This window comes from Pyxicephalus adspersus, chromosome 6 (genome assembly GCF_032062135.1).
Source record: "Pyxicephalus adspersus chromosome 6, UCB_Pads_2.0, whole genome shotgun sequence".
NCBI classification, from domain to species: Eukaryota; Metazoa; Chordata; class Amphibia; order Anura; family Pyxicephalidae; genus Pyxicephalus; species Pyxicephalus adspersus.
The window spans coordinates 31,654,296-31,678,303 of NC_092863.1; the positions used below are offsets into that span (position 1 = coordinate 31,654,296).

General features: G+C 37.3%; 1 protein-coding gene across 1 annotated transcript in view; it reads right to left on the minus strand.

Annotated features, from left to right (window-relative positions):
* CDH24 (cadherin 24) overlaps nt 1-24,008 on the minus strand; it is a 62,683-nt gene that overhangs the window by 12,241 nt on the left and 26,434 nt on the right. Inside the window, exons 5-8 of the mRNA XM_072415122.1 lie at nt 4,552-4,846; nt 3,557-3,676; nt 2,268-2,435; nt 912-1,099 (exon numbers count right to left, since the gene is read on the minus strand). Coding sequence (XP_072271223.1) covers nt 912-1,099; nt 2,268-2,435; nt 3,557-3,676; nt 4,552-4,846 — 771 coding nt within the window. The remainder of the gene's footprint in view (nt 1-911; nt 1,100-2,267; nt 2,436-3,556; nt 3,677-4,551; nt 4,847-24,008) is intronic.

Sequence of the window (24,008 nt, forward strand, 5' to 3'; positions counted from 1 at the left end):
CCCCGCTGTCTTTCCGGCTTTTGCAGCCAGCATTTTTCCGCCTCAGCCTGATGACATTGTCATCAGGGGACGGAAACTGCTGGACGCGGCTGCCAGATCGGGTGCTTTTCTGGAGAGACCCATGCACCTGACTGGAGTAAAGGCCGAGGGTGATTTTTTCACAGCATTTTGGGTGCTGAAAAACTATGCTTATACTCAGGTATATACGGTAAGTGATTAAAAGGGAATGTGAGTTCAGCCTAAGTGGAGGAGGAAAGGTTTGTATAGAGGTTAGCTGAGAAATGCCAATTGAATTGGTCAAAAAAATCTGACCAAATTTGGAAATTCTGAGTTAGAATTCAGATTTAAAAAAAAAAAAAATTTTTGTGTGAAAAACAATTGGATTTTTTTTTCTTAGCAAATTTTAGGAACCTCGGGCAGCATGGGGTGGTCTGAATCAGTTTTTCTGTTTCGTTTACCACTATTTATGCTAAGAACCTGGGCATTTTTTAACAACAGTGTAAAAACAATTGCCTTTATATACCTGGAAATAATTGCTGTGATTTCACTTTGTTAACAGTCACAATAAGAGGACAAGAAGCAATTTTATAGGCAACAATGGGGACAAATTGCCTGAGTATACCTGGGAATATCTGCTTTGCTTTTGCTTGCTGAACAGTCACACTGTTCTCAAGAACTTTCCCAAAAGCATTTTTCCGTGCCTGTTGGACATCTAAATTACATCTATTTCCAAGTCCTGTTCTTATATCAGAATAGTTGTAATTCGACTCCAGCCACTATTACGTTTATATATTATTTATGCCTTAAATTGACTTTTTTTGTTAAAAGCAATCATACTTTATTTTATCCAACAGGAACACTCATATTTAAAATGTATTAAACAAATTGGACCCCTGGGGTGTCAGTCTTACCTTCTGTACTCTGAGAATGCCATCCTGGCCTACAGTATCTACCATTACAGAAAAAGTGTCTCCAGCATCACCATCCAGAATGCTATATGCCATTTCAGCATTTTCGCCAGTGTCTGGGTCATGTGCTCTTAGTCTGCCAATCAGAGAGCCAGGAACAGTATCTTCTAACACAGTGAACTGGTACAGGCCTGCAAAAAATAAAGTTAATCTTTTGTCCTTCTTTTTCATTTTTACCAGTAGTTTATTCTTTTCATGTTCTTATTTCTAATTTTCACCAATATTGCTTCTACTAACCACTTAAAACCACTAAAGGCCACTATAGCAAAATGTTATAGAATAATAACATTACTTTAAACCCTCTATGTATTTGGAGCCAAATGCAGAATATTAATTTACTGGAGAGTACTTTTCTAGTTTATTAGCTTTCTAAAACTGTTGAGTTGACAGCAGATAACAGTCTTCTGACATCTGTCTGAGCTGAGCTTCCAGATGGTCATTTTAAACCTGCAGAAATATAATCTTAGTTATATATTTTTTTGCTATGTATATTTATAAACTTAGAGGAATTATAATTAATTAATTGGTTTGCTATACCAAGGTTTCATGGACTGGAATTTATAAACAAGCAAGACAAACAAACAAAAATCACAATTACATATTCTAAACTGGGTTGTTTGAATTCCTTGGTCACTGGCTAAATCAGACTATTCAGGATAAAACAAACATGAATTTAAAGCTAAAATTCCTGTCTATATGAGATTGGTGTTACACGTTATAAATTCCACAGCTAAAACTATAACATAAAAACATTTTTGGAGTTAGTTATTTGTATCACAACCTATATTGTTTCATCTGCTATACTTCTAGTGCTGATCAGGAACTGAAAGCAGATATTATTATTATACAGTATTTTTATAGCACCATCATATTATGCAGCGCTGTACAAACTCCATAGTTATGTCACCAACTGTCCCTCAAAGGGGCTCACAATCTAATGTCCCTACTATAGTCATATGTCATTAATGTAGTCTAAGGTCAATTTAGGGGAAGCCAATTAACCTAACTGCATGTTTTTGAGATGTGGGAGGAAACTGGGGAAACCCACACAGACACGGGGAGAACCTGCAAACTCCATGCAGATAGTGCCCTAGCCGAGATTCGAACCTATTCGAACCTAGGTGCTGACCCCTGAGCCACCGTGCTGCCAGATATCAACATGGTCAGTATGGGGTAAAACTCTATTTGTCTTTTTTGCTTTATTTTTTAAATTATTACATTTAAAATTCACATGATTAATAATAATGATGTTTGGAAGAAATACACAATGGCAATAAAGATCAAAGCTGTTATTCTTACTTTGAGGGAATTTGGGTGGATTGTCATTGACATCTGTTAGGGTGACTGTAACAGTGGTGGAGCCTGAAAGACCTCCTACATGGCCTCCCATATCTTTAGCCTGGATGACAACTAGGAATTCATCTTGAGTTTCACGGTCCATGTTTGGAATAGCAGTGCGAATCACACCTGGAAAGGTATACATGACAGATATTACAAAGTCTGAAAAAAGCTGTATGAATTTGCTTTCAACATACCCAACTAGAGACAAAACTTTTTAAAATGACTTTAGAAGAGCAAATACTTTTGATTGGTTTCTCTAGCTTTCTTTGAACCTGCTATGGAGTTTTCATCCCAGGAGATACAAGAAAACATGGTCATTGCAAATGGTTCAAGAAAAATTGGTATCATATGATAAAATATAGTGTGTGTTTATTATTCTCAAAGAAATTTGTCCAATTGTGTCAAACAAGACTCACTAAACACCGCTCTTTAAAGCAAAAAAACTTTACTGTACTAGTCATTTTATATGAATATCGATTTGTTTTAAAATTCATCAATTTGCCAATTTTTGCACCTTGCAAATTATTCAAACTGCTCATAGGTATTAAGTTGGGAACTTAGGGGGAGTGCTGAATCTATTTTTAATAATATTAAAAAAATGCCTCCAAGGATACATTCTTTTTTTTTTAACATTTTCAGTAAACAAATTCTAATTCCTAGTGCTGAAACTTTGCATATACAAGTGTAAACCAGAAACGCACCAACAAAATATCAATAAATGCACCCAATAATGTTACTAAAAGTAATGTTGTGTATCAGTTGTGAACTGCATTTTTCAATAAACAACACAAACATGCATAAAATATCCAGTTCTCTTTTACTTTTACACTGAAAAGCCCAGAAAGAATAATAGGTTAGACATTTGTTTTTATCATCAGTGTATCTGGGGTGTCACACCATCTCCCCCTCACTTTCTAAAATGTATTTGAACATGTTTTGTTTTTATATGTCATCTGCTCATTAGGGACTATGAGATTAATTAGACTTTCTCATAGCTTAAGAGAACTGAATATCAGATTGATATGATGTAAAGTATGGATTTCCTTAATATAAACATGTCCTTCTCAAATGTACTCTAGTGTGATATTGCCAAGTTTTCAAAGAGAAAAGAAAGAGTAGGCTTCTATGATTTAAAAGTGGAAGCTTAATTACTTGATTATTTACTTGGTTGACTTACACTTTGATGAATCGCTAACTGTGAATATAAATTATATATTAGTCACATAAGCACAGTCACTGAATGTTACCTGTTTGTGGATCCACAGAGAAATATGGCTGCCCTTCCAGCACAGTGTACACAAGTCTGGCGCTGTTACCATATGTTGGGTCATCAGCATCACTGGCTGTCACTTGGATCACAGAGGTCCCTGTGAGATTCAGTTGGATTACTTTTCATCAGCAGGTATCCATAATTTAAATATAACATGCAGCTAGTAGTATCTAGTGTGTTTTCCATAAATATGGAAATTTAAGTTGACTTTTCTATCTGCCTATTTGCTTGGACTAGTATTCATATCTTCTGTTTTTGTAATGGCATCTTTAGATGGAAAAGAAAGACAATCAGTAAAAAATAAAGGCTGACCAAATCTTAGCTAGAGTGTTTCTATAGAATTTTGTTCATCAAGGTGTAAACATTAAAATATTTAGTATAAAAGTTGTAATGAAAATTTCTATTGGAGGATTTTCCCTTTATTTCTAATCTAGGACAACTTAAAAGTTTGTAAAAAAATGTGTCTTTTCTTTCATTTTCAATACTGGTAACATTGGTAACCATGATAAATATGTGGGGGATCTCTACAGAATGAACATCACACCTCACAGGTGGAAAAACCTTTTTGGAGGTTCTTCCACCAACTTCTCACCAAATGATTTAAACTTTAGATATACTTTAAGGCAAAAAGGTAATCATCATCCAAATAAAAGTGCTGTTATGTCTGTGCACCTGAGCATCCACAATAAATTAAATGTTTATATACTGCCACTGTATTTCTTTATTATACAACCACTAGTATTTTCATCTTGATCATGGTCTTCACACAATCAATGCAGATCTATCCTATATGTTATCAAAAAGCAACAGTTCTGCAATAAATGTTATGTGATTTCCTTACCCCATCTTTCTAGCAAACTGACACTTTCCTACCATGACTTATTATCACTGGCACAACTGCTGTGTGGAGACGTAAATTTATGGCATTGCTTAATACACGACTAAGCACAAAGACCTCAGGTCCCCCCTCACCTACGTTGGACATCTCCGGCACAGAGGCCCGGTAGGGAGGGTGCAGGAAAACAGGGGGGTTGTCATTAATGTCTTGCACCTTGATGATGAATTGAGAGGGGGGCTCAAGTGGTCGGAGGGTATTCTTGTCCACAGCCTGTGCCAGCAGCACATATTCCTCCTTTTCTTCCCGATCCAAAGACTTTGTAACATGGATGTTGCCAGTTTTGTCATCAATAACAAACACAGATCCAGCTCCTTCTCCGGTCAGAATATATTTGGCTCGTCCTTCCCCTCGATCCGCATCTGTATGGAGCTGTAAGGCCAAAATACAAAATACATAAAGCTATGATAACAGCAATAACCTTAGCAAGCTTCAAAAGAAAACTATTTATTAATACAGTTGTGCAGTAATCTATACCAACCAATCATATTTCAACTTTTAGTAGTTCAGTGCAGACCTATAGCTTTATTTATAACATTTTCATTGTTGGATTCAATCCTATTTTCATCCAGTTTACTTCTTTTCCTGTTAGATTCACTCCCTTTTGCTCCAGTTTCCTTTGTTTATGTTTTACGTTCCAAACTATCCTTCCCACACTGCATACACTTTTTCTTCAGGTTTGTTTGTAGCCCTTCCATATATATGCATTTTTACTCTCTCAGATGACTTTTTTTGCTTGTGTGACATGGTTCCATGGATCTCACGGACACCCCCAGCAATTATGGTGACAATTTAACCCATAAACAATGCCAAAGCAATGGTTCCTTGGCAATCAAAGAACTTAGGAGCAGTCATTTATGTATGCAAGGTACAACACTGGCACAAGTGTAAATATATATTCCATTTATTCTTACTTTACCAGGTTAGGTTGGCAAAGTGGTGGGGGACTAATTTTTCAACATAGGTATAATTTAATGTACTGTAATTAGACCTTTCTGAGAAATCAATACATGTTTCACTTCTTATCTTCAAATGACTATTTGTAAAAAGTCTGCAGTTAGTAATAATTTAATATTACCTATAAAGTTAAATGATTTCAATCAACACACCATGGGAGGAATGAATGTTTTTTCTTTACTTACATATATACCAACATGCTCAAGCTGGTACAAAAAAAAATAAGTTACCGGTAAGTGCAAGTTCTGTGAATTGTTGCAGAATCTTTTGGTGCCATTTAAATAAATGAAAAAAAGTAAATACAATTTTTTGATTAGCTGCTATGGGTTATTATACTTTGCACATTGCATTATTAAATAAAGGCCTATGTTTTATTCAGATCTAATCCCAAATGATTATATTGTATTTACATTTTACTGTTATTTGCAATCAAAGTTTTTTTTTCTTGCTCTGTATTCCAGAAACCGCCAAACTGTTATTGAACTGTTTACAAGCAGCAAATTTAATTTAGACAGAAGTCTGCCCAACTGGAGCTTGTAATCTAATTTTCCTTCCACGAAAGTACAAAGACACAGCCTGGTGCCCATTTTGTCAGGAGCCAATTAACCTACCAGTAGTTCTTTGGCCTGCAGAAGAAAGCTAAAGTACCTGGAAAAGCCTGCACCAACATAGGACATATGAGCTCTGTTATGATCACTGGAATGTACAAAATCCTTATTATTTGGTATTACCTTGGTGATGTGTTACTGTTCCATACAAGGGGCTGATCTTTCGATTTGATTACTGGTCCAATAAAATGAGTGAATCCGAAGTACATTAAACACCCAATCTATCCTAATCAACCTACTTTTTGGTCCTTAAACAGATGTGGACAGTATGAACTGTTGAGCAAATCTGATGAAGAGTTCCTACCTTTTATGTGGTTCACCCCATACCTATTCCATGAATAGTAGAAGATTTTACATGTACTAGCTGTGTTTTTGTAATACTGGCCCCAAAAAATGTTCAATTGGCCTATTAAAAATTAAAAGCAGATCAGTTACTTTTGTTTCTAACAGATTAGCGCCTATTCTTTGGGCCGTGTTGCCAATCCCAGCAAAGGATAACCTGATACCTTCAGCAAAACTGATATGTATACAGATTCCAATGGGTTATTTAGCCTTAAATGAGGTTAAAGTTTAGGATTAAATTGCTAGACTGGGCTGTACTGTGGGTTACAGCTATGTAAAGCTCAGGACTAGATGGACAAAAATATAAATCCTTTGAAAGGCAACACAATTGTGTAAAAAAGTAAGTACACTCACTTTAAATTCAAAAGTTTTATGTATCAGGACATCCCTAACAAAAAATCATTTGTTCTTTAGCAGGTTCTAAAATTATTCATTAAAGCTTAGGTGAGAAATACCACACAACAGGTCCCACCGTGTCATTATTCATTTAACAAAAACAAAGCAAAAATGGAGAAGCAATGTGTAAAAAATATAGTACACCCCATGATTTAATATCTTGTAGAACCACCTTTAGCAGCAATAACTTAAGTAATCATTTTCAGCATGACTTTATCAGTCATGGTAGAGGAATTTCAGACAGCTCTCCTTTACAACATTGCTTCAGTTTATTGAGGCTTTGGGGACATTTTGTAATGCACAGCTCTCTTAAGGCATCACCACAACATTTCGATCTAGACGAGGCTTGGACCTTGACTGGGCCATAGGAACACATCCATGCTTTTCTTTTTCAACCATGCTGTTTTAGATTTGCTGGTGTGCTTGGAATAACTGTTCTGCTGCTTGACCCAATTTTGGATGTTGCACAGATGGCCTCACATTTGTTTCTAAAATATACATATTATGTTTATTTCCCCAGCAGTTGAACTTGATAAACTTGTGTCTTTTTCAGCCTCACTATGTAACTATGTAACCATGCTAAATTAACTCTGTAGAGTCTGAGATGTAGTGTTTAGGTTTTGCGTTTTGCATGGTCTGACCTTGGTGTGAATTTGCTGGAACATCCATTCCTGGGAGATTGGCAACTATCTTGAATGTTTTTTACTTGTGGATGTGAATGTCTTCATAATCCTTCCCAGATTATTGGGCAGCAACAATTGCTTCCCCAAGAATATTGCTGATGTCTTTCCTCCATGGCATTGTGTTACTACACACCTGAATGCTGCAGCAAACTGACAAAACTTCTGCTTTTGTTGTGGTGATCCTTTTTTCAAGTGCATTTTGATTAGGGAAATCTGGCTGTAACTTACCCTTCTGACTTCTGATACATATAGAAATGGTAATTTTGTGCCTTATTTTTACTTAGTTTTGTTAACCAAAAAAACCCTCACAGTGTAACATTTTATGTGCTGTTCACCTGAGGTTGTATTTACCTGTTTTTTTTTGTTATATGGTAAAATGCTATGATTTTTAGTAAGTAGAGTTGGATTGAGTGTTATATAAAGGTTAATGATAATTATTGGTAAACATGTTAGCACTTTATGTAGCACCAAATATTTACTAAGGAATCCAAGCCTGTAAAGGGTGAGCTAGGTGCTCCCAGGTTACAATTACTGTCTGCTGTAGTTCTTGCCAGGAGGGCTGCAAGTGAATGTGAAAGAAGAAATTGTGGATGGAACAAGCGGTGAGGTTGAGGCATTATGGGTGGAGTTGAATGTGGGGATGCACAAAATAATTATTGAAGTCTGCTATAGGCCCCCCAGTGCTAAGGACGGAATACAGAATCAACTACTAGGACAGATAGAAAGAGCAGCAAAAAGTGGAAGTGTTTTAATCATGGGAGATTTCAACTACCCTGACATTGACTTGAGTAATGGCACTACAAGAACAGCAAAAGGGAGGAAATTTGTAAATTTAATACAAGATAATTTTATGGTACAGTTTGTAGAAGCCCTAACTAGAAATGATACTCTGCTGGACCTAGTTCTTTCTAACAATGCAGAGCCCCTGATTCATCAAGCAGAATCAGATTATCGGTCGCGCATTCGTATTCGCGATCCGAAATCGTACGCCATCGCACTATTTAGCAACTGAAAAAGCTCGCAGCCGGAGCCGCGCATCTCCGGCAGCTTTACACTGGCGAGCTTACATTAAAAGTCACTGTTCCCCTAAAAAATCATTCTTTCTAATGGCACACACATTACCCATAGCCCTAAATAGCAACATAATTGCTATGATCTCACCAGTGACAGCTTAACAGATCCTCCTTAATCGCGCAGCTGAAATAAACCGCGATCGATGGCCACGCGTACTCTCGCGCTTCCAGCGAGCGCGGATTTTATTGATGAATCAGGGGCAGAGTGTCAATCTGGGAGAGACAGGGCCACTAGGGGGCACTATGGCTTGCACGGAGGTGGTGGGAGTCCTGAGAAGGGCCAAGTTGCAGAGTCTAAGCAGTAACCAGGTTTTCTCCAGAGCCTCTGATGGTGAGGATGTTGCGCCGCTGGTTACTGCCAGGTTGCGGTCCTTGGGCACACCAAGGTGGGCAAAGCATGGTACCAAATCACTAAGCAGAAGGATACTCAAGGAAAGCCTGAGTCGAGACAGGCAGCAAGCAAGAGGTCAGGTCACACACCAGGGGTCAATAGCCAGGGATCCAGGAGACAGACACCAGTGACACAGGGGCCACTGCAGGCAAAGGGAACACAAGAGACACTGGAAACAGCAGGAGGTACAGGTGATGCAGGGATATCCACAGGAACACAGGAACAGTACAGAGAAGTTGGCTGGGAACCAACAAAATGGGACAACGAAGGGTTAACACAGGAGCTGGACACAGGAAACACTGGATTAAGCATCAGGTATACAGGAACTAGTTTAAAGAACTAGGGAGCTTGGCACTTGTAAGACTTGTTGCACGAACACAAAATGAAGTCTGTGAGCTAGCTAATTAGCCAGGTCTGATTAAGAGGCTATTTTCTGAATGGCATGGACAGAGTTGATAAAGCTTGGAAACAGAGGTACGCTCAGCATCAGAACTGCCCGCATGCGCAGGGGAGAGATGCCTGTGCTTTAGTGAGAAACAGGTAAGTGTGACACAGGGCTTATAACAAATGTGCATATAAAGAGAATCTGGGTAGCAGTGACCATAATATGATTTCATTTATTGTATGCTGTAAACAGGAACGATAAAAAACATTTATTTTAAGAGAGCAAATTTTCCATTTTTGAGGGCGGCTCTCTGTGACTTGGACTGTGAGACAATATTGTCCTCAAAGAACATGGAACAGAAATCGGAATGTTTCAAGTCTGTTCTACAAAAGCACACTGGAAAATATATTCCAATGGGTAAAATTAAGGTTAAAATTAAAACCTATGTGGATTACAGCTGATGTTAAAATAGCCATGAGGAACATGAAAAGGGCATTCCAAAAATAAAAAAATGAAAGATCACCTTCATCATTTGAAAACTTTAAAGAATATAACAAAAGATGTAAAAAGGAGAAAAAATGTGCAAAACTTCCAAATGAAAGACAGACTGCAAAGGAAAGTAAGGCAAACCCCCCCAAACTTTTTAAAATATATTAATAGAAAAAAGATCAGATCTGAGCACGTAAGCCCCTTAAAGGATGTCTCTGGGTTGGTAACTGGGGATAAAGAAAAGGCATATTTACTAAACACTTTTTTTTAGCTCTGTGTACACAAAGGAAAATGGCATAGCTTAAGTCCAAATTCATAATAGCAAATTATTAATATTATTATAAAAATGTATATGATTGAGAAACAGTTGGGCAAAATTAAGGTTGACAAAGCACCAGGACCCAAGAGATTACATCCTTGTGTCCTCAAAGAGCTGAGCTCGGTTATTTCAAAGCCATAATTTCTTATTTTTTAGGGACTTCTACGTCACTGGCATAGTACCGATGGATTGGCGTAAGGCCGATGTGGTTCCTATCTTCAAAAAGGTGCAAAGTCATTACCAGGTAACTGCAGACTGGTTAGTTTAATGTTCATAGTTGGAAAGGTCCTATAGATTTTGATAAAGAACCACATAGAGAAGTTTCTGCTAGAAAATAATAGTATAAGTGATAGTCAGCATGGCTTCAAGAAAGACCGAAGATGTCAAACAAATTTACTCTCTTTTTATGAGGAAGTAAGTAAACAGGTAGACAGTGGAATAGCAGTTGATATAGTGTACTTGGACTTTGCTAAAGCATGTGACACCGTACCCCACAGACGGTTAATATGGAAGTTAGGGTCAATAGGTTTAGAAATGTCATCTGTAAATGGATGGAGAACTGGCTTAAAGACCGCATCTAGAGAGTTGTAATTATTGATTCATACTCTGAATGGTCTAAGGTTATTAGTGGTGTACCCCAGGGTTCAGACACCAAACTATGTAACGTAATTAGGTCCATACAAGATGTCTATAATCTACAAGCTGACCTGGATGTACTGTTTGATTGGGCAGCCAAGTGGCAAATTACATTTGATATAGATACAGGTATTCAATTGGGGGCTAACAACATGCATGCTTCATACTGTCTAGGGGGAATACATTTGGGGAAGTCAGAAATAGAAAATGATCTGGGGGTTCTTGTAGATCATAGACCTAATAACAGCATGCAATGCCAAGCTGCAATACCTAAAGCTAGTAAAGTACTTTCTTGTATTAAAAGAGGAATAGACTGCAGAGATGGAGACATAATCCTGCCCCTGTAAAAAGCATTGGTCAGACCACATCTGGAATATGCAGTCCAGTTTTGGGCACCAGTTCACAAAAAGGACATTGTGGAAGTGGAGAGAGTGCAGAGAAGGGCAACTAAATTAATAAAAGGAATGGAGGAGCTCAGCTATGAGGAGAGACGTTTAAGGGGGGATATGATTACCCTGTATATTTATATAAATGGTCCATATAGAAGACTCTCTTCCCCATTATTCACTTTGAGATCATTACAAAGAAAAAAGGGGCACTTTTTGCGTCTGGAAGAAAAAAAGTTTAAGCTCTGGATAAGGAAGGGATTCTTCACTGTAAGATCTGTGAAAATGTGGAATCGGCTCCTCAGGAAGTAGTTTCAGCAACTAATATAGATTGCTTTATGAAAAAGCTGGATGCTTTTCTAGAAGCACAGAATATAACTGGGTATTAAGGGTTTAAAGTAAAGATAACAGTGACTGTTGATCCAGGGAACATCCAATTGCCTCTCATGGAATCAGGAAGGAATTTTTTCCCCAGTTAAAGCAAATAGTACCAGGGTTTTTTTGCCTTCCTCTGGACCGACTTCGTCTTATAGGGTTTTATAACTGTGATATGTTTATTTTCCTAGTGGTTGAACTTGATGGACTTTTTTCAACCTAACCTACTATGCAACTATGTCATAAGATCATCTGAACCTACTGGGACATCTCTTAAAACGTTTGCTGAATATGTCTAGAATAAATGTAATCTGTGTGTACTTTAAAATAGGTACAATATTTCCTAAGCAAAATCAGTTTTGCTTCATGGAGTTGTCCTTTATTATGACCTAATATGATTTACTATTCATAATATTGAATGCATACTGTGTGTAGTAAACACAGATCAAATATTGTGTCTAATGGCTCCTATCTTAAAACTACAAACTAGAGATCATTTGAATACCTAGGAAGTGATAAAGCCAAAGCTAGACTTTGAACTACAGTAGCAACTTTGATCCTTTGGGATATGATATGGGATGTGAATATTCACTGGGAGTGGCCATTGTTTGCTAAACAGTTTGAATAGATGACTTCCTATGGAGTGAGCTACACAGGGCAAACAAAGAAATAAAGTCTTCACGTAGCTTGTACTGTAAATTGTTTGCTAAAACATTTATTCAACAAGGGTGCTGGTCCATCTAGCGCCAAGAAAAATATACCTTCTTATAACTATATATCTTTAATACAGTGACATTGCCAGGTAATCAGTGATCCCTGGTTTTTCAAAGCAAGACTTTGCTCTTTTTTTCTTTGAAAGGGGAGGGGTATCGTTCATCAACTTCACCCATTCCCTACTGACTTTGTAATGATGTCTAAAGGTCCATAAAATCTATAGTCTAGCCAAGCTGTTAGTTGGCATAAATCTCAACTAAACCTTTAACAACTCAGTGGAGACCTTAATCTTGCCAATGCCAGTCTGGGCCTAAATGAGCCATAGCCAAGAAGTAGTGACCCACATCTAGGTTTTCTAAGCTCAGATGTGCTCTAAATTTTGTATATTCTAGCCATCGCTTTTTTTGATAGAGCAATAGAATTCTTTTGCTGTTAAATTAACACAAGGCAATGAGTTATCAGGATTTCTCAACAGCCCGTTGCACTCCTATTGTACAATTTGTGTAGCTTTTTGTATGGTTGTTGCATTCATCTACTTAATTTTACATAGTGATTTACCTAACAAAAGTGCTTCCTGTCACTGGGTGACAACAGTAGCAGTGATGTCACCCCATGCAGGCTAGTTTGTCTGCACGTTTAGCTGGTAACTCTGCACTGGGAGCCAGCTACTTTTTCTGAAACAACCCTTTCTGCATGAAGTGACAGCACTTCCAAAAGCTGTGAATTTACAGTTATGATTCATGTTCTTTTTACAAGAAGCTTCATGCCATTTGCCGCTATCTGTTGATAAAAAATACTAAACCACCTCCCTGTTGGACAGATGGTTGAAATTTGTCAAACACCCCCAACTGCCCCTATGCTGTGTGATGTATCCAATGTGCGACCATACTTGTAAAGTGACAGCCACATAATTTCACAGCAGCCAAGCAACAGCTAGTCTAAATAAGTCTTTAGTTGCTGTGTTTACCCAGCAAATGCAGGCTGTCATTTTGACAGCTGGAAATTGCTGGCAAATGCAGGAGGGAAATGGCAGCAGAGAAGAAGAAAATGGCATAATACACAATTCTGAGTAGTTTAACAATTCCCAGTGTTCCCAACTGGCTAATATGTGAGCGTGTCAGAGTAAATGTTCACCTATCTTAATGAAAGAAGTTACCTTGAATTATTTAATCATGTGCTATCAATATATATATATATATATATATATATATATATATATATCTCAATAAAATCATTTTATGTTAAATTTCCCATATTAGTTAGGGTAAATAAACATACACCGTGTGACATAAACAACAAGTTAACCACCTCAACTCCTTCAAAAAAACAGCCCCTGTGAATCAGAAATGCACTCCCCGTATGGCTGTTTTTTTATCATTTGAAGAAGAATAGTGTAGAAGAATTTCCAGTGAGAGATCCTTTAACTGTTATTCAACAAATCTCCGTACTTACAACAATAACAATAATAAAGAAGAGCAAGCCTGTGAACATATGATTAGTGTTCTATATGGTATTTTTAGCCACAGTCAGACATATGCTTGTGGGTGTTTTGGCATCCAGAACAACACTAAATTTCCATCTTGCCACCTGTGGCATTCTCAGCTATTAAATAACCCTAACATTTATCATCACTCTCAACTTATTAGCCATCCACAAACCCTTATCATTGGACATAATACATTGAATAGTATCTAAACTCCAGAACAAAAATGTTAAGTATTGCTGCTTACAAGTCTTTGAATATGGTCATTGCATTCCACTGCACTCTGTCACCCTCCTGCATCGGACTACAGAGGACATACCCATCTACTCATCTCTATAGAGTAGCAGGGAGGTATTTCTGGTGGGAAGAACATGTATTTTTTTATCAGAGAAAACCTAATGCTTTCAATTATATATTTAACAATTTAACAATAAAACCTAACCCCTTAATTGAACCACTTAATGCTTAAATTAAACCTAACTCTTTTATTAGACACCTACCCTGAGAGATGTTTAGGAGCCATTACCAACCTGCTTTTGAATATTAGATTGCTGGAATGGTTTGCCTGAGTGCAGGTATGAATGGCAGCCTTATGTTTCTCTTTATAGCTTTATATAGGAACTATTTTAGCTGCAACGGATTTTTACAAATTACACACACACATGTATAATTAAATACACACATGGGGGGAATGCCAGAAACCTGGTAAAGTTTTCCCCACATTTATTATCAAGTAAAGCTTGGTCATTTAAAAGGCCACAGATAGCAGAAGAATTCATCTTCAATTGACTTGACATACTTGGTCACCTTCCTACCCAAAGCCTTTGACAATAAATGAGCAGCAGATTGATGAAAATATCTGTCTGTGCATTTTGCTGCCTCCTCATCATCAGTACTTGAACCTTTTCAACTTGAACTTATACCTCTTCCCGTACTAGTGCACAAGACATACCAGATTGTTGATTTCAACAAATTCAGAGACCTATACCAGTTCTTATACCAGATTTTTAAAAATATTTTTTTATTTCATACACAACTGAATTTCTTAGAAGCTCGTTTTAATAGAGTGTAACGTCACGGTAGGACATCACTGTAGAATTTACATGCTATTACTGCATATTTTAAAAATACAATACAAGGTTTAGTGTGGAACCTCTGATTTACTTAAGTGTGTAAGCACCAATAAAGTATAGGAGGAAAGTGCTCTCACATGGACTGTTGGATTCCCAAAGCAACTACGTAGACAAAGCACATGTGTACAGTGACAAAGCACAAAGTTGGATCTGGAAAACATCAATTGGTAAGGCCATGGTTGCTTTATAGTCATCTTCTGAGTAATTTTTATATTTCTGTCTCTGCAAAATGACTCCTAAAGGGAGAGGTATAGGAGCTGCTGTTGCAGACCATGACGTGCATGCTAGGTGCCTGGCTGTGTCTGTGTTTATTATGTTTCATTCGCACTCCTGGAACAAGCATGCTGTCAATGAGTATCAGAAAGTTTTGGAGCTACCAGAGATATCTGCAAATTCAGAAATAGGGGCACAGCAATACTATGAAAATGGGGATTAATGTAAATGTGAGTATTGTATCAATTTAACACCCAGGTTACAAGCTCCAGCAAGTGTTGGGGTCAGCAATGGTAACCCACTTCTTTATTCCCCAGTACGTGTCAGGGCCAGTAATAACCTTTAGAATGGTCAGGGCCACAAAAATAAATCCCCTTTGCCATACCTCTCAGCCAGTGTCAGGGCTAGCAATAATGCTCAGCAAGTATCAGTCCACCAATGATAAAACCCATCATAAACCCCAAAGTGTCAAGACCAACATGGGAAAAAAACCCCGGTTCCCAGTCAACCCTAGTCCCCAGGCAACAGCAAAAACACCTAGCAATAACTCCCAGCACTGCCCTAGGCCAGCAAGGAGAAAACCCCCAGCCAGGCCAGCAAAAAACTCCCAGCCTAGGGTGTTAAAAGAAGATGAACACATTGTAATAAATTTATCATACATGCCAGCCATCTTTCCCTCTCTCCCAGGCTGCACTGTTTACAATCTTTTCCTGGTTGGCATGTCTCCTCACCTGCTGCCCGGGTCTGACCACCATCATGGTCCACTTCTCAGCATGACCCTTTTTATGTATGTGTGTATGTGTGTCGGGGGGGACAACTTTAAGTCTAAAGCTACTTTCCCTATGGTTCAGGAGTGATAGATTGGGCTAGTTTCTTGTTGTTTTGTAGTTCAGCCAAGCAGGTCACACCAATAAAATAGTCCATTGGCAGACCTTAACTAGGATAGTCAGAGTTGGGCACAGACAGCAGCCCCAGGGCAGTGGGAATGGGGGCTTTCAATGTTTCCTTAACCCTCAGTCACCTCTGAGAAATATTTATACCTTTACTTCTATCATGGGTCAGCAAAAAAGACAGCGTTAAAGTCAAAGCATCAAACAACTAGGGAAAGACTGTTACCAAAGGAGAGTTTGTCAATGGAAGCCTCCATTATCTCCATAGGCAGTGCCCTTTAACATACTCATAAATGTTAAATGACATTCTCCTAAATCAGCTATTTTAGCTAATTGGAATCATATATCAATGAGTTATTCCCTGCCACCTCCGAATGACCTTCTCTCCTATAATAAGAGAGGTGTGTAACTTCAGTCTTTCCGTTTAGGATAGAAACTTTCTAAAGAGAATGATGACATAGTTGGATCGTGCTTTTTGCTCAGTCCAATCAGGGAAGTCTATGTACAGCTTTTACACATCAGGTCTTTTAGTTAACTGCCAGCTTGTCAGTCACAGATTGAAGGTTCCCCACCTCCCCCATAATGTTATTTATTCATTTAGGCGCTATTGTGCTGTAATCTGGTGTTAACATTGGACTGTAATAACTTTATTTTAAACAGTGCTTTATTTCTATTCATATACCTCCTGGTATATGATATCTTCAAAGACCCTATACAAAAGAGTGAAAGAGACATGGATTCAGTTCTGTGAAGACAGCTGGAATTGTAATAAAAAAAAAAAAACTAATGAATGTAAAAAAAAGGAGGTCAGGCACATAATTAGAAATTACTGTTCCAGATAGCCTTGTGCCTTCCAGCCACTGCACTCTCTTTGTTTATTTGCTAAAATCCTACCCACTCTCTGACATCTACTTAATCCCTAAACAAAAAACTGTGACTGCAAATTATATTCCTGATAACCATTTAAGAATTCATGAACTATAAACATATAATTCTTCGCCTTGGATCCCGGCAAATCCATTTGTTGACCAAACCAATCGATGCACAGTCAGCCTCAGCCCCTGTTCTCTTCTGGCTTTACATCTTCAATTTATTTTTTTTAATACAACCAAGTTAATTTTCACGGTGGAGAAAATCAAACAATGCAAAAAGGCTTAAATGCATATTGGAACAAATGCATACATGGGCAAAGATTAGAGGGGAACTAACCTCAAGTTATTTACCTATCCCCATTCCCTCACAGGCAGGGCGCTGCCATCTTATTTCTTCTTGTAGAGGATCTTTGGTGACTTTGACTGGCCACGGTGGGATGACATACTGTAACTCCTGCACAGATGTGCAGAAGTTCCTTTATTCCAGGCATGCGCAGGGGATGCCAACCATAGCTGAAGAAGCTAAGCCTTTTGCCATATACCTGATAGTACGAGGGGTTGTTGGAGAGAGGACTTCACCTGTCCCTTTCTGCAATAATGATCTGCCTGATCATGGAAGGTGGAACCTAAATTATATTTTATTTATTGAACACATTTGTTAAAACCATAATGCCATGGCACATATTTAACACTTAAGTACTAACACATAACATACAAATATCAAACCATGGTTGATATTAATATATTGTACCCTTTGGTCCTTTATTGATCAGTATAACAACATATATATTTTTATTAGGTCAGTGGTTTATATACATTTTTAAATTATCCAAACCAGTACGCCTGGAAAAAAATATGTTTCACAGATGTTAGAGCTGCTTCATCAGGATAATTTTAGGAACTAAATATTACAGATTATGTCAAGGATGGACATGCAATCTGTTCTCGGCACCTTGTGAAGGCGGCTGCAGGGGACAAGCAGGGAGAGAGCCCAATCTTTCCCTACACATGCTCATAATCATAACATGGTAATGCTAACTTATTGTCCATACAGTGATGCTGGACATTTGCTGGCACTTGCCACTAATTCATCCACTGCGTTATCTTTAAAAAGAGTATTTTTTTCATTTATTAATATTATTACTATTATTATTAAACAGGATTTATTTAGCGCCAACATAATACGCAGCGCTGTAGATTAAATAGGGGTTGCAAATGACATTTATTTATGAATAACTTTTAGATAAAAGTATAGATGATGGGAGAATGTTGTACACAAAACAATACACTCTCACAGCTGATAAAATAGGAATAACAGTTTTGCTTAAGTCTAGAAACCCCAGCGACCCTAACACAGCTGCACCCCCTGCACATCCAACAATCACACCTTCAACGCCCACACAACAGCCCTCTTTACGTGTTAAAGGATTGCAGGATTTTGGCAAGCTGCAATAATATCTGTACAGTGTACACAACAGATAACCTTAGGGAATCACCTTCACAATGATTTTGCCCATTCCCAGTTGTTTTGGAATATATTAGGTTTTGAGCACAATGCTTTTGGATGATAACTGTAATTATGTTTGTAGTATAAAGACATTTATTTTTACAGGCAATGAAAATTAAAAAAAAAGATTTTACAGTGGATAGATGATTTTCTAATGAGCTAGTGCAACTTAATGCCTAATTTATAACTTTATGTCTACATATATATATTCAAGGATGTAATACATTTCCGCCTGTCTTTATTTAGTAAATAATAAAAGAGTATAGTTGGCTATGTTCGGATCTGGAGTACAAGGAAAATAAAAAAAAACAAGATTTACTTCCGCTATTAATGGCACAAGATTTAACTGCACTTACACAGTGACACGCTGATGTAAATTTGAAAAATAGACAGATTCATAAAGAATTATCAGCAGTAAGGTAATCAGAAGAAAAATAAATGTAAAATGCAGCAACATGTGGCCAGACTGTAATACGCTGATTCTCCCCTCCAGTGTAAAGGGGAGGAAAGAAAAAAAAGCTGCAAATAAATAAATCATTCTTCTGCTGCCATTGCTTACTGCGGACTCCTGAAAACTGTATACGCACACTGTCTGTGATCTCTATGCCAAGCTTAGAGACATGACTAGAAACAGTAAGAGGTAAAAAAAAAAATCTGGGCATGACAGAGAGTGTTATTACTGGCAGATTGCATCCCTCTCACCTGCAGCCCTCAGAGTAAATCTGCCATCTAGAGCTATGCATACCCATGTTTAATGCAGCTGAGTGATTGCAGCCATTCTGAATAGAAGAGTGGCAGAGGGAAAGAGACCTGTGCAAAGCCTTATCCTAGAAAGAAAGCGACAATGCAAACATCAATCACAACAAGAAAAATATCCCCTACAGTGCTTAAACAGAAACAATAAAAGCATCATTTAAAACCAAACAAGCCACAACCACGATCTAAAATTATCATTCCTAAATTTAAAGGCACAAAAGAGACTGACTAAAACTGTTCATAGAAATAAGAAGACCGTTTTTTAATCTTCCACATTTGGCAGTCATTACTCCTATCTCTAGGACCATTGGGAAGAGGCAATTAGGCTAATTTACTGTAAGGTGGGTTCACACTGTTGTGGTGTGTTATTGTGCTCTAATTAAGGTGATGCAGAATTGAATCCTATCCATGGGCCACCCAAGGGTCAGTTCTTATTGCCTTAATTTTCTGTCCTTTACCATAAGACACCAGTGTGAACCAAGCTTAATACACCCAAAGTTGAACTTTTGGTTTTTGCCAGTGCAGTGTCTTAAGTTAGTTTTTTCTTTGCCATACAGCTTACGTATATAAATATTCAGTAACGGCTAATAGGAATCTGAAAAACTGCTTGAATTGATAATCTGACTTGTTGAATTACTCTCCGAGTATTATCAATAAGTGACTGTTTAGGCTACAGGGCAAATATAATCGAAACAATTTCTTTTTCTGTTCAAACAAAAGGTAACTAATTGCCCTAAAGTCTCAGTCACTTAAAACTATCACAGCATACGTCTTTTTATAATTTGTTCACTTACAAGATTTTTAATAATGCAAAGATATTAAGTCATTACTGGATCTTGCAACAAATCAGCCTGTTGAATGCAAGGTTTGTTATAGGCAAGAAAAAGTAGTTAGAGAACTGACCACTGAAGGATCATTCCATAAATATGCATGATTTCTTTGTATAGATATGAATTTTTCATGCACTGACCTTAAACAGTAAAAATCAGGAAAAAAAAACGCTTTGAACAGTAGACTATTATTCAGAGGTCGTTTAGCTTGGAGTGGGAGTGTCCATGAACATTGGTAAATTTCCCAATCTGATGGATCCTGTTTTTATGTACAGTATATAGCCAAATGCATGCCCAAGAGAGATAGGGATGGTTTGAGTTGTGAGAAAGACTTATTGGGTCTATTTTGTTTTTGAAAGCCTAGTTGTCAGTCATGTCTTTTTAATCTCAGTCCACTTTTTTTAAATACTATTATGGTCATTCCTGGTGAATTAGAGGGTGTTGGTGGGGGTACCACAGCCACAAACTTTCTTGATGATGTGCTATGTTATCTATGATGCATCATATATATTGGTAATCCAGTAGAGAGCTAGTTGAACCAGATCTAGCAGTTGTGCCACTCCAATTAAGTTTTACAAACCCCCCAAAATAAACTTGTATGGGTAGGGCTCACTAGCTCACTTGTGTCATATCTGGTCCACGAACATTCAATTTTTCCTATTTAAACCAAAAACAGCACCTCACCCTATGTGGCAGCTTTAGACTGATAAAACTGATCTGTGATTTGTTGTAATGGTTTAATACTTTGTGTACGCTTGTATTCAGAAAGGGCTTGCCCAACTTACAACTCACTTGTGTAGCACTTTACAGCACACACACACATGTGAATGTGTTGTAATGAACTGCATTTATAAAAAAGAAGGAATTTCACTATAAGTACATGAGCTTACACAGCTTATTTCAAATGAATGGTCTGTTTAACACAATGCATGTTAAATGCACAATACACAGTAAATTCACATGCATTACTCCTGGTGTGAATTTGCCCTAAAGCTTAAATCCTATAATGGTTATGGTTATAATCAATATTTTATTACAATACTTGTAAAACTGCTATCTTGTTTTACTCCTTAAAGACCCTCGAAACCTTTGCTCTTCCCAACAGGCTCTAGACAGACTCCAATGTCAATGTAGTGTACAAAGCAAAACATCAGTTTGATAAAAATGCCATGTCCCAGGATTAGCACCAGATTTCACACTCTTGGCCTTTTCCTCACCCCATACTTGACTACATGTCAATTTACACTTCAGAGCTGCAAGGTTTTGAGAAGGTCAGTGCCTTTCAACTGTGATCAGAATATTCCATTGCTTGATTCCACTGTCTGCACATGGAAGCATTGTGGGGCCTATTCATATACTGTTAGAATTGATTTTTCCCCATGTAAAATGTTGAAATTGATATTTGACCATAGCTTCCTAGGGAATATCAGTTCCTACATATCTGCCTATTTATAAAACTAATCTGGGCAGTTTTCTTCCTCATTTACACATACGTAGACAGTATAGAAAAAGACAAAGCCTTGATCAAAACTAACTTACCCATCTTTTTCTAGGTTTTTTACATTGTCAGTTCTTTATTTGGTATTTTATTATAATTTTTTATTATTATTAATTTATTTTAATATGTTATAAGTGCTTAAGGCTTGTAGGATATCATAACAAAAACTCACTGACCTATTAAGTCTTAACTTCCCTTTCTTTTCTACTTATCTTTGTCGTCTTCTTTCTCTCTTTTGAAACTACTCTCCTTTTTCTTCTGTATTCATATTTCATATTTGAGCCATCACAGCTCTAGCCTTTGCTGACAGAAATCTTGGATCAGAGAAACAGGGCACTCAAATGGGCACTCAAGAGACCTGGCAACTCTACTGAACAGAATACAGTATATTTCATACCCAAGCTGTGATAATACAATGATACTTAGGAATGACTTTTTTTACGATTTAAGGTTTAGATCAGGATCAACTAAAAACAATATATACGGTGGATCTGGGACATGCAGAAGAAGACCTGGGACATGTGTCATGAGTGCCAAAGTCATGTGTATATTAAAGTATAATTTGTTAATATGTGTTTGATGATAATGAACATATCAACATACACAGTTATTTTATCTCCCTACTTTTACAACACAAGTTTTTAATGCATTTTCACTGTTTTGTGTATTTATTTAAAAGCAAAAAACAAAAATGAAGACACAAGAAGCCGTGTTGGAGCAACATACAACCCTGTACATGGGAACACCAGGTAACCTTACTTGTAGTGGACTTATTTTGGCTAGTAAAGAACATGCTGAATAATTTTGTGAATCTAAGCATTTATAGGCTGGCATGGTTTTCTTCCATCTTTTTTTCTTTTTGAGGCCTGTTGTTTCTGTTACAAACTAACAGATGTGTTAGAGCTTAGGCAACCGAGGGGGTTTACAGAATGGCACCATAAATAGGGTTAATTAAACCCTCTAGGTAGAGCACCTGTTAGCGTGCATGGTTGCCTAAAGACAGCTAAGTAATTAATACATTCAGAGTCATTCACTAGAGAACCACTTACAGACGTTATTTAAATTCTACCACATTGAAAAAAACATTCTACTATATATTGTAATATCTGAAATGGCAAAACAACACTAAAGCTATATTGGAAAAACTGCAACCTTTTCAATAAAAATCCAGCAAACCTGGAATGGACCGGATCAAGAGTAGAAAACATTAGACAACCAATCAATTATTTGATAGAAATCCATTCTAGGTTTGCTGGATCACCCAGGTTCACCTATATTAAACTATCTTCTCCAGTCTTGGCTTTAAAAAATCAGGCCCATTATATGAAAAAGTCAGTGTTGTACCGTGTTAGCCATCAATGATTAATGAAGAAAGTTTGGAGTGTAAGTGATACCCTTAATTTACTAATTTAAAGTATTAAAAATGCAAGCTTCGGGATAATTTAGGATTCTTTTGTCAGACTCCAGGGGATCTTAAATTATTCTGAAAGCTTGCAACTTTAAGGGGGAACTAAAGTTCTGTTTTAAAAATTTGTGATCAGGCAGGTCTTTATTACAGAAAAAGACAGGCGAAGTCCCTTCTGCAACAAAACCTACTTACCTGTCTGATCGTTGTCTTCTCCTATTTTCTTCTGTCTTCCCCCTGACCTAGCCAATCTAGATGGCCAAAGATTAGGAAGAAGATGGCAGCACCCACAATGAAACTGTGATAGGTGAGAGTACCTAAAAAATTGAAATCAGGCAGAAAAGGTTATTTTATTGCAAAAAAGACATAGCCTGCCCCTTCTGCAATAAAGGACCTGACTGGTTGTTTTCTTTTTCTTTTTTTACGTCTAGAGTTTAGTTCCACTTTAATAACTTAAGTTAGCCCATACACATTATCACTTAAAAGAAAATGATCATAGCGACAAGCTGATTTTGTTTTCTGATATACCACATCCTCACCATTCCCTTAGATGAGTACTGACCCATACATCTTTCAAGTGTCATATGCCCTCTGGCACCATTGAGGTACAGGGGATGTAACGTTTCACACAACCCAGATATCCTTTTTTTATTATATAAGCTTCACTAAGCCCTATGAGTCAGCCTAACACAGACACAATTGTATAAATCAGGAGGTTTGTAAGCAGAGAGCTGCTTATCTGCATATTATTAGCAACCCAGTACTTGTAAACCAGCTTGAAAACCAGCTGCTTGAAAATACATTTGTATTACATTGACATGTCCATCAGATGGGAGTTTGTTAACAGAATGGTTAACCACGCTCAGGCCTGTGTTTTACATTGAATGTCACAACATTTTCCACCTACATTTCTACTAGTAACACATTTCCACTGCACCAACTTGCTATGTTCCCAGGAAAAGCAAAGTGAATGAATAGGAAACCATATATACATCTTTAGATGGATCATTTCTTTCCAGGTAATTATATAAAGCTATGTTGAAAAAATTGTCTACAATTTGCTTTTTTGGTGCATCAACCAATCAAAGCAATTTAAAGTGGTTCTTTAGAAACACACAATGTTTTCTCCATAGATTTACTAGTTGGACAGAACTTGCACTGCTGTTTTTTCTAAATTTCCAGGGAATTTAAAA